Source organism: Carassius gibelio, chromosome A13 (assembly GCF_023724105.1).
Source record: "Carassius gibelio isolate Cgi1373 ecotype wild population from Czech Republic chromosome A13, carGib1.2-hapl.c, whole genome shotgun sequence".
In the NCBI taxonomy this organism is placed as follows: Eukaryota; Metazoa; Chordata; class Actinopteri; order Cypriniformes; family Cyprinidae; genus Carassius; species Carassius gibelio.
Window position 1 is genome coordinate 20,294,882 of NC_068383.1, and position 12,894 is coordinate 20,307,775.

Here is a 12,894-nt window from a genome sequence, read left to right on the forward strand (position 1 = left end):
GGTCAGCAAAAAGAAGCATGAAGTGCAGTGACTTTGGTTTCCAAAAAACACAATGGACCAACATCGGCAGATGCCATTGCACCCCAAATCATCACAGACTGTGGAAACTTAACACTGGACTTCAAACAACTTGGGCTATGTGCTTCTCCACACTCCATCCATACTCTAGGACCTTGGTTTCCAAATGAAATACAAAACCTGCTCTCATCTGAAAAAAAAAAGGACTTTGGACCACTGGGCAACAGTCCAGTTCCTCTTCTCCTTAGCCCAGATAAGATGCCTCAGGAGTGGCTTATCAAGAGGAATATCCAAATTCCTTGACACTTTTGTGAACCTAACCCTAACATTGGCTTGATCCCAGCCTCAGTCCATTCCTTGTGAAGTTCACTCAAATTCTTGAATCGATTTTGCTTGACAATCCTCATAAGGTTACAGCTCTCTCGGTTGGTTGTGCATCTTTTTTGTATTCACACTTTTTCCTTCCACTCAACTTTCTGTTAACATGCTTGGATACAGCACTCTGTGAACAGCCAGCTTCTTTGGCAATGAATGTTTGTGGCTTACTCTCCTTGTGAAGGGTGTCAATGATTGTCTTCTGGACAACTGTCAGATCAGCAGTCTTCCCCATGATTGTGTAGCCTAGTGAACCAAACTGAGAGACCATTTTGAAGGCTCAGGAAACTTTTGCAGGTGTTTTGAATTGATTAGTTGAGTGGCATGTCACCATATCCTAATTTGTTGAGATTAATTTTTATTTTCTTTTGTTAAATGTAAGCCAAATCATCTCAGTAAAAAGAACCAAAGACTTCAACTACTTCAGTCTGTGTGCATTGGATTTATTTAATACCTGAGTTTGACAATTTGAGTTGAATTATTGAAAGAAATGACCTTTTTCTAATTTATTGAGAAGCACCTGTATCTATTTAACCATACAACCTCAATTACCTTTCAAAGATGTTTTCATAATGTGTGTTGATTCACATCCACAGAAAACAAAGCACATATTGAGAGTCTTGACAACAGACATTTAATTCATGCAAAACCAAAGTCTAAAATATGAGCTTATCCAAATGTTTAACACCATTTTCTTTGCTTCTTTGCAAACACTATAATAACCTTTGTTTAAAAAAAAATATTTGAGACTCTAAAATCAAAGGGACCAGAAAAGGAACAGGCTGTGAATTAGGCAGCTCTCAGCACATGCGTTTCAGATCAACAGACATTAATCGAGGTGTTGTTAATGGATTGCCATAGTAGACATTTCAGGTTGACTTCTTTCTGCCAACTGTTGTGTTTGCTAATACACAGCCTCAGACGCAGTACCTGTGCAAAGACGGGAAGCTGCGTGAGGCCGCCTCCATTTGTATCCATTTGTCTGTGGAAGATGGAGAGCGAGGAAGGGATGTGCGTCATATTCCAAACAAATAACAAGGACAATAACAAATAAATGAGAGCGGTTTGGCTAGGCAAGCGTCCAGCAAACATCTCTGTACAGAAGTGACTCCACAGGCGGCGAGGGAGGAGGACATTCAGTGCATTTGTGTGGCTGATAACATTCACGGTTTAGCCAGGGACACCAACAGGTTTGGCACTGGCCTTTCAACCTTTTTTGGCATCCCGCAATGGCTGACAGGATCATTATTGATGCCGTTACAAAACTTGTGCATCTTTCGCTCTCTAATCTGCGTTCTTACCGTCTGTGGTTTTTACGAAGTCGCCGTCACGCTCTTTGGCTTCAACCCTGCCTCTTTTGGTTGTAATGGCTGAGGGGGACAGAGCTTGCTAATGGAAAGTTCCTTTAATTAGCATGTCTGTACTGGCAAACGTTCTGGGGCTATTAGGACATTTTCCTTGGCTTGTGGGGACAATTAGGACAAGCCTGTCTGCAATCAGGGTCCAAGAGTTACGCATTATGTCCAGTTTCCCCGACTCCATTTGAAGCGCAGTCTCTCCATCCTCTCAGCACATTATATTCCCTGTCAGTTACGTTTATTTAGCTGCATATTGTGACTTTTCTGAGAAGAGGCGTGTCCTCCTGCCATTATTTAATAAAAATTAAACAAGTTTAGTCGTGAAATGCCGTTAAGACAGAGCGGAACGCACACAGTTTAATGGTGATCGATGACTATGATCAAACTATGATGTACTTAATATTTCTTGTAAACATCAGTGATACTAAACTGCTAATACTGTGAGTAATACCATGTTTTTGTACTTTTACTATGGAAAGACCCTGCCTTGGAGTACCATGGTATTACCATCTGATACCATCACTGTACAGGTTGGCACACAAGTGATATTTTTACTATGAATGAAAACAAAGAGATAATCAACAGAAGATTGATATGCTTTAATAAGATATCAGTGCAGAGATACAACTTATTGGGTAACATTTCCCATACAGTAATGTCAACAATAATAATCATAATAATATCAATATACATTTAGCATATTCAAATATGTACGTAATTGCTTTTCTGTTTTATTAAAAAAAAAAAGCCTATTTTCTGTATTTATCTAATGTTGTCTTTAAAGTTGAAGAAATCCACAAAACCAGTGGGGCACATAAGAGCAGATTCATCTCAAATTCTAGGCTCTCTGTCTGGGGAAAGACCTTCAGAGTATTAGATATTACACAGACATACATGAACCAGAGCTTTCTGCACATTCAGATGCACAACTCTCACGGTAACATCTTCATATGGCTGCACTGCTTTAAGAAAGATACAGGTTCACCATTTCCTCCTTTGGCATTAATATCTGAACATTCAAGTAATATGTACGGAACTGCATTGCTTTATGGCTTTGTGTTAGCGATTTAATGGTCAGTGACCTAGATTTTTCTCGTTTTAAGGCACCTGTAAGAATTTAAATATCGGATTATTGCCATTTACTAAAACTGAAACTGTTAAAAAGCATGTGCACATTGTGTCTAGATGTATCTGGCTTATTTAAGGGACTATGCAGAATTTCCCCCAACAACAATAAAGTTCTCCCTAGATGTAAAGAATGATCTTAAAGATGTGCACGTGTTATCTGACTAGCGGTCTCTCTCTCTTTTTTTTCTTTTTCTTTTGTTAGTATAAATTAATCAGTATAAATTTAAATAACTACTAAAAATCGCATGCTTTTTTTTGTTGTTGCAATTTTGGGGGTAACTGTAATGCAAGTAATGCAATAAAATCTTCATAGTGCTGAAAACGGGCACAATTGTCTTATATTCCTGTGATGTATTATATTGATTATTTCTTTGGAGTGAAATATGACCTGGACACATTTTGTGAATTAGCTTTGCTCAGTTGTGCACAGCCACTCTCTCTCTCAGATCCGTCTCACACAGCAGATCCACCATAAAGCAACACATCTCCAGTCCTCTATCAAAACACACTTTGAGCACTTAAAAAACTGGACTGTGTGCCAAACCTCATCTTTGTACCTTTAAATCATAGCAACGTGTCATTCTGTTTTTTTTTTTTTTTCACTAGGGGTTAAGATTTACATTCAAATTTAACAGACGATCTAAAGAGCGAATATGTATTTAAGCAGAAGAATCATCATCATCATGCACAGTTCTTGCTCCATTACTACAAATTGCCACAGTCATAACTAATAGCCTTAAGAAATAATTTAGATGCTTTATGATTCAACTTTAAAGACAACCTCAGGGAAATTCAAATAAAAAGAGCTAATGTTATTATATTCATATGGGTATTCATATGGTCAGGCGACGTGAAGCACCATCTTTAAACAATGCAAGAAATCACTAAGATTAAACTCATTTTAAGGATCCAATATGCTACATAACATGTCTAAAACTCATTTGTTTTATTAAAAAAAAAAAAAAAAAAAAAAATTGAACGAACTCTACTGGCCTGCCATTAATCGTAATATGCAATTTTGCATATTTCCGGAAAACAAAAAAGTCACCAAGAAAGAGCACAGGACACCAGCACTGCAGACTCGATAAGGACTCTGATTCACATCTACTGAGTAGACAAGACAAAGTACCAGGACAGATAAACACTTAACTTTATCATCAAAGTAGAAATCTATTATATAGAAATCTTAGAGCATCTTCCTTTAAATATGTATGTTTACAGCTAAATAGACAAAAATATAGGTTTTTAAAGTGGTCTCCACAATAAGGCAATAAACATAGATCAGAGAAATATAGTATTGCCACTAATCGAACAAAGAAAGGCACGCAAAAAAAAATACGAACACTGAAAGTGGTCAGTGAGGACAAGGCATAAAGACCCCATGAAACGGCTCGCCAGCACAGTTTTCTGCCCTTTATTTTCATACTTCCTGGTGAAAATATTAAAGGACGACTGCAGAGAGGATATTTTCATCCCAGAAATTGATTTAACAAATATTAAAACAGGAAATATTTTAAAATGATAACATTTTAAAGTGTGGGACAAATTTGGTTAACTTTGAGGAGTACACTAGCACAGTGGTTGCCAGCATACGTGTCATTAAACAATGCATAATTACATAAACAAAAAATTACGAGATAAAAAAATGAAACTAATTTATGTGCAATGTAATTTTATTGTATTTTATATAGACTATTCTATTCATTATAAACTGAATATCTTACCTCATACATTACTGAATTTAATTGTATTTATTTCTTATATATCAGAGTACTACATCTCTAAAGCACAGTAACTGGGGTCACTGTATATATCAGGAGTCTCCAAACTTGGTTCTGCAGGGCCGGTGTCCTGCAGACTTTAGCTAGTTTTATATTATACCAGGTAGCTTTTTGTGAAATCTGGCAACCCTGGACTCAGAGCGAATGTGTTTGTGCGAGTGGAGAGACAGCAGCACGTGTATGAAGATGGGCTCTTGTTAATATTGTTAATAAAGCACACAACTGAACTACACAACGCTTGGGAACCACTGCATCAGCATACAGATGAGCTCGAGCTTGATTTCATGGGGTCTCTAGTGATGTGTCAGAGGTAGGAAAGTTAGAACAAATGAAAGAAATTAGAACATTTCAAAACAAGTAGCTTACAGTAGATTCTTTTTTTTTTCTTCTTCCTTTTTTTTTCTCGTTTGACATTGATAGAGAAAAAGAGGAGAATATGCAGAAAACAGCTTTGCTGAAACGATCTGACAAGCAGAGAAACACAGCGCAACATTTAAACTCCTCCAAAACACTTAAATTCATTCAGAAACGCTCTTTTAACTAAAAAAAATAGCACATGTATATAATTTATGAAGATGTAGACAATAAAAATAGAATCAAAGCTACATTTGTCATGTATGCTCTCAGGTAGATATGACTGTGAGAGGGGGTTTGTGGGATGTGCCGAAGCTGGGATGCTTATTGTCAGGATGGTGGCTATGAGATGAGCGTTAGGGTCAGGGGGAAGTGGGACTGCATTTCTGTGGTGAAACCGGTCTAAGTGGCCTGGTCTAATGCTCTTAGGAGGTCACTGCCCTGCAGCAAATGAAGACTGCCTTGCAACGGGACGTTGACCTCGCAGTCGTAACGCGTCAGTTGAGGCAGAGAGTAGGTCTCGAAGGAGGGCCCTATGAGACGACTGGCGATTCCTGCAAACACAAGCGGTTCTGAGAATCAGCATCCACAGAGCATGATGTGTGTAAGAGCACATGTGTCGATTCAGAGCTCACCATTCATTTTAGAGGAAGGCTGCATGTTGAACTGTCTGAAGTTACAGCACTGATTCCCCGAATACTGGGTCTTCCTGTGCTGGTGGTCCATGCCTCCATCGTGGGCCATGTCTTTGTCTACACAGAAATACATTTGATTCACAATTGGTGCTGGTTTTGTCTACAATACATCTGCTAAAAAAAGGATTTGAGGATTTTTTTAAACCATGAACCAAAGCAACCAGCTACAAGGTGAATCACAACATTACAAACTTTGATTTAAAGAGGTACAAGAGGGCGAACAACTACAAGTAGTCTGACAGAATGAGGAGACGTCATTTATAGTGATTCATGGGAGTTGTTCTTTCGATTCTCTGACTGGTGGAGATTTCTCTCCAGACTCATGGGTGATGTACTATTAATAATGTTTTCAGTGTGGTACCTGACAAAGCGCTAGTGCTGAGTGATTTCCTGTCCATGACGGCACAGCTTTCATTTCGAAGTCTCTTCCACATTGTGTGTTGTGATTTCGTGGAGGACGTCTCACTCTAAAACACAACAGATAACACGCATAACCACAACACATGCTGTCTAAACACTAAAATCACCCAACAGAAAAATGTTAAACTAAAATGTTTGGATACACCTGATTTAATTTATAAAAGGTATTTATTTATTTATTTATTTAAGTTCCCATACTTTTTTAGTATGGATTTATTATCATTCTAAACTGAATAAAACTGATTAAAAAATTATTAGCACTAAAAATAATACAAACAAAAAAATGTGTAGAATTCAAACTTTGGAAGTGTGTGCATTTGAAAAATTAAGATTGCCATGTCATTTTATTTATTTAAATAGATCATTATTTGCAGGACAGTTAGCCAGTTAATTTTCAAATTCTCTCCCCTTCTATCTTTTTTTTTTTTTTTTTTACTTACTGCATTTTAATAAAAATAAATATTGTAAAACGACTACCTTCATAAGTGTACTCTACCATTATGTTGATGATAATATTCCTTTCATTATAATAAAGACAATTTTAGAGGGGAAATATGTTAAACAAAACAAAGCATAAAAAAAGAACCTAACCAATTTCCTTTGTAAAATACCACTAAAAATTATTTATTAATGTTTCGATGAATAATTTATTGCATTATAAGGCAGGCGTTGCTGATTTGCAACAGTTAAAAACGAACTACCTTATTACTCCAGATACATATTTTATGTATCTGGAGTACTAAAAACTTGTTACTAAAACTTAGTTTGAGCCTGAGAGGGTTAAATATTTTTGATATTCTCTTTTGATCACCAAGGCTGCATTTATTCGACCAAAAATACAGTAAATACAGTAATACTTTGAAATATTATTACAATTCAAAATACGGTTGTCTATTTTAATATATTTTAAAGTGTAATTTATTCCTGTGACACAAAGTTGTATTTTCAGCATCATTGCTTACATATTCCATAAACATTTCAAGTTAAATATGAACGAACCATTGTCATCTGTGTGAATGAACGCTTGAAACTGTTAGCGAGAGAAAGTCGAGCTGGACTTATGTCTCTGTAGTTCTGCACAAAGTTCTCCATGGGCCTGTGAAACAGACACAGGTGTCATTTAATGCAAATGTTTAGACAGAAGCATGTTATATGTTATTTTATTAGACCGAACCAAGAGAAACAACCTGTAATATTCAGAATTACCTTTGCAAATAAGATGCTATTCGATTTGCTGGCACAGTTTGGCAAGAGCGTTTTGCAGCTAAAGGATCCATCATCCCAGCCTTGCTGTGCAACGGAGGGTCAGGCGGCCAATGCAGATTCTGACGGCCTCCCATAGAGGACAGCGGGGTGCTGGCGGGATCATGGTAGGGAGGCATCTGTATGGGGCCCCTGCTGGAGGGTACGGATGGCCAGGACTCCACAGAGCCTCCGCTGACGCTCTGCTTGTCCCCTCCTGAACTCATGTTGGGCTGGAAGTGGGCTGCTGAAGGGGAACTCAAGGGCTGGAAGAGGCTTGTGATGTTGCTGAAGCTCTGCTGGTTGGTTCCCAGGGCCCCGATCTCAGATGACGGCTCCTCCGGGCAGATGGGATTGAGCTGGAAGTCCTCACCATCCATGGGGATGTAGGGAGCTAGAGTCTCCAAGTCCAGATCACTCAAGTCAGTCTGGAAGGTCATGGAGAGGTCAAAGGTCAGAACAGATTTTATAACACCTGACTGTGTTTGTAACTAATCACATGTTGACATTAGAAGGATCACGAGGAATCAATATTTCTCTGGAAGATAAAAGACCTTTGGAACAGTATTTTTTTCTCTCCAAAAAAACAAAACAAAACAAAAAAACACTGTTTTTGAAACAAGCCATAAATCAAACAAACAAAGCACAAAATAAACCCAAACAAACCAAAACACTCAAATGTGTCTAAAGAGAACTTGATTAGATAAAAAAAGAAATAATAATAATAATAATAATAATAATAATCTAATAAAATCAAAACAAAAAGAAAAGAAAAGAAAAGAAAAACTTTAATTTGTTTAAAAATGTGTTTGCTCAAAAGATGTTTGCATTCACTTTGACTGGTGTCAATGGTCTTCCTAACGATCTTATCATACTAAATCATACATATACAAATTTATTTCCGAGGAAATGCACTGCATATATGGGAACTCCTTAAAAGTACCTTCAGAACAGTTCAAATATTCAGGCAATTAAAAAAACAATAACAACATGATATAATCCTTTTCAAATTACATATTTAATGTTTCTTAGGAATTTTAGCCAGCTATAATCTGATTGACGTATTTCCATTTAAATGTTAAAGAGTACAGCATACTTCATATTAAACATAAAAGCATAATTAATATTACAGGTTGAATATTTGTTAACCTCTTGGTTGCAGGAAGTCTTTGTCTCTTGTGTGTCCAAGGAAAATAGTTTCTCAGTCAGCTCCACCTTCAGGTCATTGTCCACTGAGGTGTAGTAATCATCCGGGCTGCTGGGCTGTTCAACATATAACAGACTCTATGGGACACACTGTACAGTAATCAAAGTTCATATGCAGACACAACATGTGGCGATGAGAAGATTATTGGTATTATTTACTGTAGAGCAGCTGCTGAGGCTGGGAGTTGAGCTGCTGGGAGGCGGAGCCTGAGGCACAGAGAAAGTGGCGGCCATCTTGGCAATGTCTCCAGCATAACTCGTCTTGTGGCCATCATGAACAGAGTGAGAGACAGCAGACACTTTACTGTACATCGGGTGCTCCTCATACTGGGAGTTACCTGAAAGAAAGAGGAAAGAGTTGAGCAGATGAAGATTTGCATTGTAGGTAACCATCCGTGTGGTTGAAGACCGCTCTCACCAAAGTCAAGAGAGATGATGGTGTCCCCAGGCGTAGGTGCCAGCTGGGTGAGATCTTCAGGCTCCTCTTTGAGTTTGGTGAAGAGCATTTCTCCTGGCTCGCTGTCCAAGCCGCCTTTGCATGGACTGAAGAAACGGTTCAAGTGCTGAGGCTTGAACAGAGACTCGGTCTGGTCCGTAGAGAAGATCATGGACTTCTCCTCGACGTCACTAAGAGGAGAGAGCACAAACTAAGACTGACAGCCTCTTTTTTCACTGTCTAAACAACACTGTGGTGTAACAGTAAAGCATTACACCGAGCCATGCCTCAAAAGAGCAGTGTGAACATTCATCAACTTCTCCCCTTTGTGTTCCACAGAAATAATAATGGCATACAGCTTCGAAACGAGTACATTTTTTGGATGAACTATCCTTTTAAGTTGTATTTTTTGTCTTTTATTGGATTACAAGCGTCGATGAGCAGAGAACAGAAAGTTCTAGTCTGCAGACGCAGTACAAACATGCACCTTTCATTTTTTTGCCTTACCTCAGCACGTAGTTCACGCACACAATGCACTGGGGCTGAGAGTTGCGACTGTTGTAGATGACGGTACCCTGGGTCTCCACCCACACATAGCCCCCGGTCTTAGCCAACATCCTGTACTGAGCGCTCACCGCCTGGCCTTTAGTGCACACTAGTGAGGGAAGAGGAGAATATAGCGCAACATGAGAACGCATGCATTTCCTAAAACTAATTTTTGTACCGACGTTTTGATTTAACGTCTGGTCCGAATGTTTTCTCAGGCATTATACATGTTGGTTTGAGGATCTATAAGAGGGTCTTGGGTAGCTATAACATAAACCGGGACAGACAGCCGGACCCATCAAGGGAAAGCTAACATAAGCAAAAGGACAAACAGAGAGACGCAGACAATGAGGGATTGCTGATCTGAGTTTTGACAGTCTGTCTCCATGGCACGTTCGCCCTGGACTCGGTCCAGATCTGCCGTGGGAAAGCACTGGTTCTGGATCATGCGGTTCATCCCTGGCCTGTGCATGCGCTGCTCTGCAGGACGGCCACGTTGCCGTAGAAAGCCTTGGGACTTTATCGACACAGTCGTAAAGGAAGTCGCATAGAAAGCCAGAGGTTCCAAGAGGAGGCCAGCAAGCTTGGTTCTTCCTAAATATCACCTAACAGTTTAAATAAAACATCTCGTTGTTGAGATGTTGAAAAAATATCCATGTAGTGAAATGGCTTGCCCTTCCTTACGAATGGTTTTAAGAATAGCAAATGTTTTATTTATTTTTTTATACATCCACTACAGTTCAAAAGTTAAGGGCCTGTAAGAAGTTTTTAAAGAAGATCATAAAGGCTACATTTATTTGAAACCGTAAAAAAAAAAAAAAAAAAAGTAATATTGTGATATATTTTTGTAATTCAAATGAACGGTTTTTGTATTTGAATATATTTAAAAATGTAATTTATTCCTGTGATGCAAAGCTGAATTTTCAGCATCGTTCCTCCAGTCTTCAGTGTCACATGATCTTCAGAAATCATTCTGATACGCCGATTCGATGCTCAAGAAACAATTCTTAGGATTCTTTTATAAACAAAGTTCAAAAGAAAAGCATTTATTTGAAATTTAAATATATTTGTAAAATGATAAATATCTTTACTGTCACGTTTGATAAACTGAACGCATTCTTACTAAAACTATCAAGACTATTTTGAATGGTACTGTACATCCTGAACTGTCTTACTCTAAAAGATGACTTTATTGTCTGCCCATAGCTGAGCTTTCATAATTGACTCTGCTATTTTTCCTGTTTATGTCTGTGTTTGGCACAGTCTGTATTATATGTGCTATAAAGGAAACTTGAGTTGGCAAGCTTGTTATTTTAATTTATGAAGCAATAGATATATGTTGCCAACAGAGCAGGTTCATGCTGCCTGTTTGATTTATGTTCCTATATAACTGATTTTCTTTGCCTTTTTTGCTTTTGTGATATTTTATGATAGAAAACAATAGAAAAAGTTTACAGAAGAGATGTAACCAGGTGCAAGTTTTGTAATAAAACGAACTGCACAACAACGTTTCTCTCACTGGGAAACAGAAAATACAAAACCGATTAGAAAAGAAAGGGACAAATAAGCGGTGCATTCAAACTCAAATGTCACGAGGCAGCTCCACTCTCAACAAGCCTAATCCAGATCAACATTTCTTTTTATTCTCCTCTATACACTTCGAAAAGACTTTAATTACACATTAACATCTCAGTGGACCCTTCCACGTCCAGCATCTGATTAGGGAGCAATCTGGGACACCTGGCCCAGCGGAGGAGCACCGTAGCTGTGTTCCTATCTCCTCTGTCACCCCTAATAGGGTTCAAGATGTCCTAAAGGCTGCTCCGCTCATTCAGTCCAATAAGGCTCTTTTGAATCTTATTCATATCTCAAACATGCATGTGAAATGCAATTTGTTTCAATGGGGTGAGGGGGCTAGAGACCTCTGTATATAGAGTACACACATACATATGTAAGCTGTGTGTGGAGAGTCTGTGTTTGTTGACATCAACAGATATTAGGTTTCACCTCTGCTATCTGAGAGACAGATAAATGAAAGCTAAAAGGCAATATTGTGCAGGCAGCATGTCGATGGTAAAAGAGACGAGAGCAACTACGACTGATGTATATATGCTTTATATTATGCTATGCATTCTATGTTATAAAAATTCTATATAATATTTAAAATATTTATTATCAAAATTACTTAATCCAATCTAATTGTAGTTCTGTTATTGTTTTTTTCCAATAAGAAATTCCCATACTTTTTATTATAAGTTTATTATCATTCTGAACTGTGGAAATACTATTAATATGCATTTATAATAATGCATTTTTTTTAGAAACAAATTTATGATGATAAAGAAATAAATAAATACTCCAAATCCAAAAGATTTTCTTTGTAAATTATTCTTATTATTTCTTTATATATTTTGTAATAATTGATAATTATTTAATAATGTTTAGATTAATAATTCACTATAATATACATAATCGTTCAAAAGCTTGAGGTTTTTGAAATAAGTCTCTTTTGCTCATAAAGGCTGTTTATTTGATTAAATTACAAAAAAAACAGTAAAATGAAATATAATTACAATTTAAGTGAAAAAAAATTAATAAATGAAATAAAATTTATATTATTCCTGTGATGCAAAGCTGAATTTATCATCATCATTACACCAGTATTAAGTGTCACGTGGTCTGATATTCTGATTTGCTGCACAAGTAACATCATAATTATCAATGTTGAAAACAGTTGATTAATATTTTTTTGAAAATTATCATACAAATATTATATATATATATATATATATATATATATATATATATATATATATATATATATATATATATATATATATTTACATAATACTGTGAATGTCTTTCATAATACTGTCATAATACATAATACTGTCACTTTTGATCAATTAAATGCATGCTTGCTTAATAAAAAGTATGAATCTCTAAGTACTAAATATTAAAAAGGTACTAATTTCTGACTTGTGAAAAAAAAAGGTGTGGGCCATTCCGTTATCATTAGTATTATTATTTTAAAAAGAGCTTCTGGACACCTATTTCACTTCAATTAGACAAAGCACAATGAACAGGATTCAGAGTATTATTATGAAACCACTGGAAAAGAGGTCAGCAGCTTAATGCATTCTGAGAGAAAGCAAGTGCAAAAGTGTCCTTGTGTGTCTGCGTATCTGTGTATCCGTACAGACTGTTGCTGTGACGTAGCAGATATCAGATCGCAGTTACACTACGAGCGCGTGTTGAAGGGTTGAAACAGTAAACCTTGGGAACGCAGGCCTCACCACCTGTGCTGACCTGATCCACTGCTCTTTCTCAGAAGA

At 37.2% G+C, this 12,894-nt stretch overlaps 1 protein-coding gene across 2 annotated transcripts in view; it reads right to left on the bottom strand.

The window, feature by feature from the left end:
* Positions 1 to 2,335: 2,335 nt before the first annotated feature.
* Positions 2,336 to 12,894, bottom strand: part of epas1b (endothelial PAS domain protein 1b) — a 31,567-nt gene continuing 21,008 nt past the window's right edge. For both annotated transcript variants that reach the window (XM_052613630.1, XM_052613629.1), the window contains exons 8-16: positions 9,521 to 9,668; positions 8,996 to 9,204; positions 8,737 to 8,915; positions 8,521 to 8,634; positions 7,336 to 7,799; positions 7,129 to 7,225; positions 6,071 to 6,176; positions 5,650 to 5,766; positions 2,336 to 5,568 (exon numbers count right to left, since the gene is read on the bottom strand). In XM_052613630.1, the coding sequence (XP_052469590.1) occupies positions 5,417 to 5,568; positions 5,650 to 5,766; positions 6,071 to 6,176; positions 7,129 to 7,225; positions 7,336 to 7,799; positions 8,521 to 8,634; positions 8,737 to 8,915; positions 8,996 to 9,204; positions 9,521 to 9,668 (1,586 nt within the window). In that variant the 3' untranslated portion in view covers positions 2,336 to 5,416. The remainder of the gene's footprint in view (positions 5,569 to 5,649; positions 5,767 to 6,070; positions 6,177 to 7,128; positions 7,226 to 7,335; positions 7,800 to 8,520; positions 8,635 to 8,736; positions 8,916 to 8,995; positions 9,205 to 9,520; positions 9,669 to 12,894) is intronic.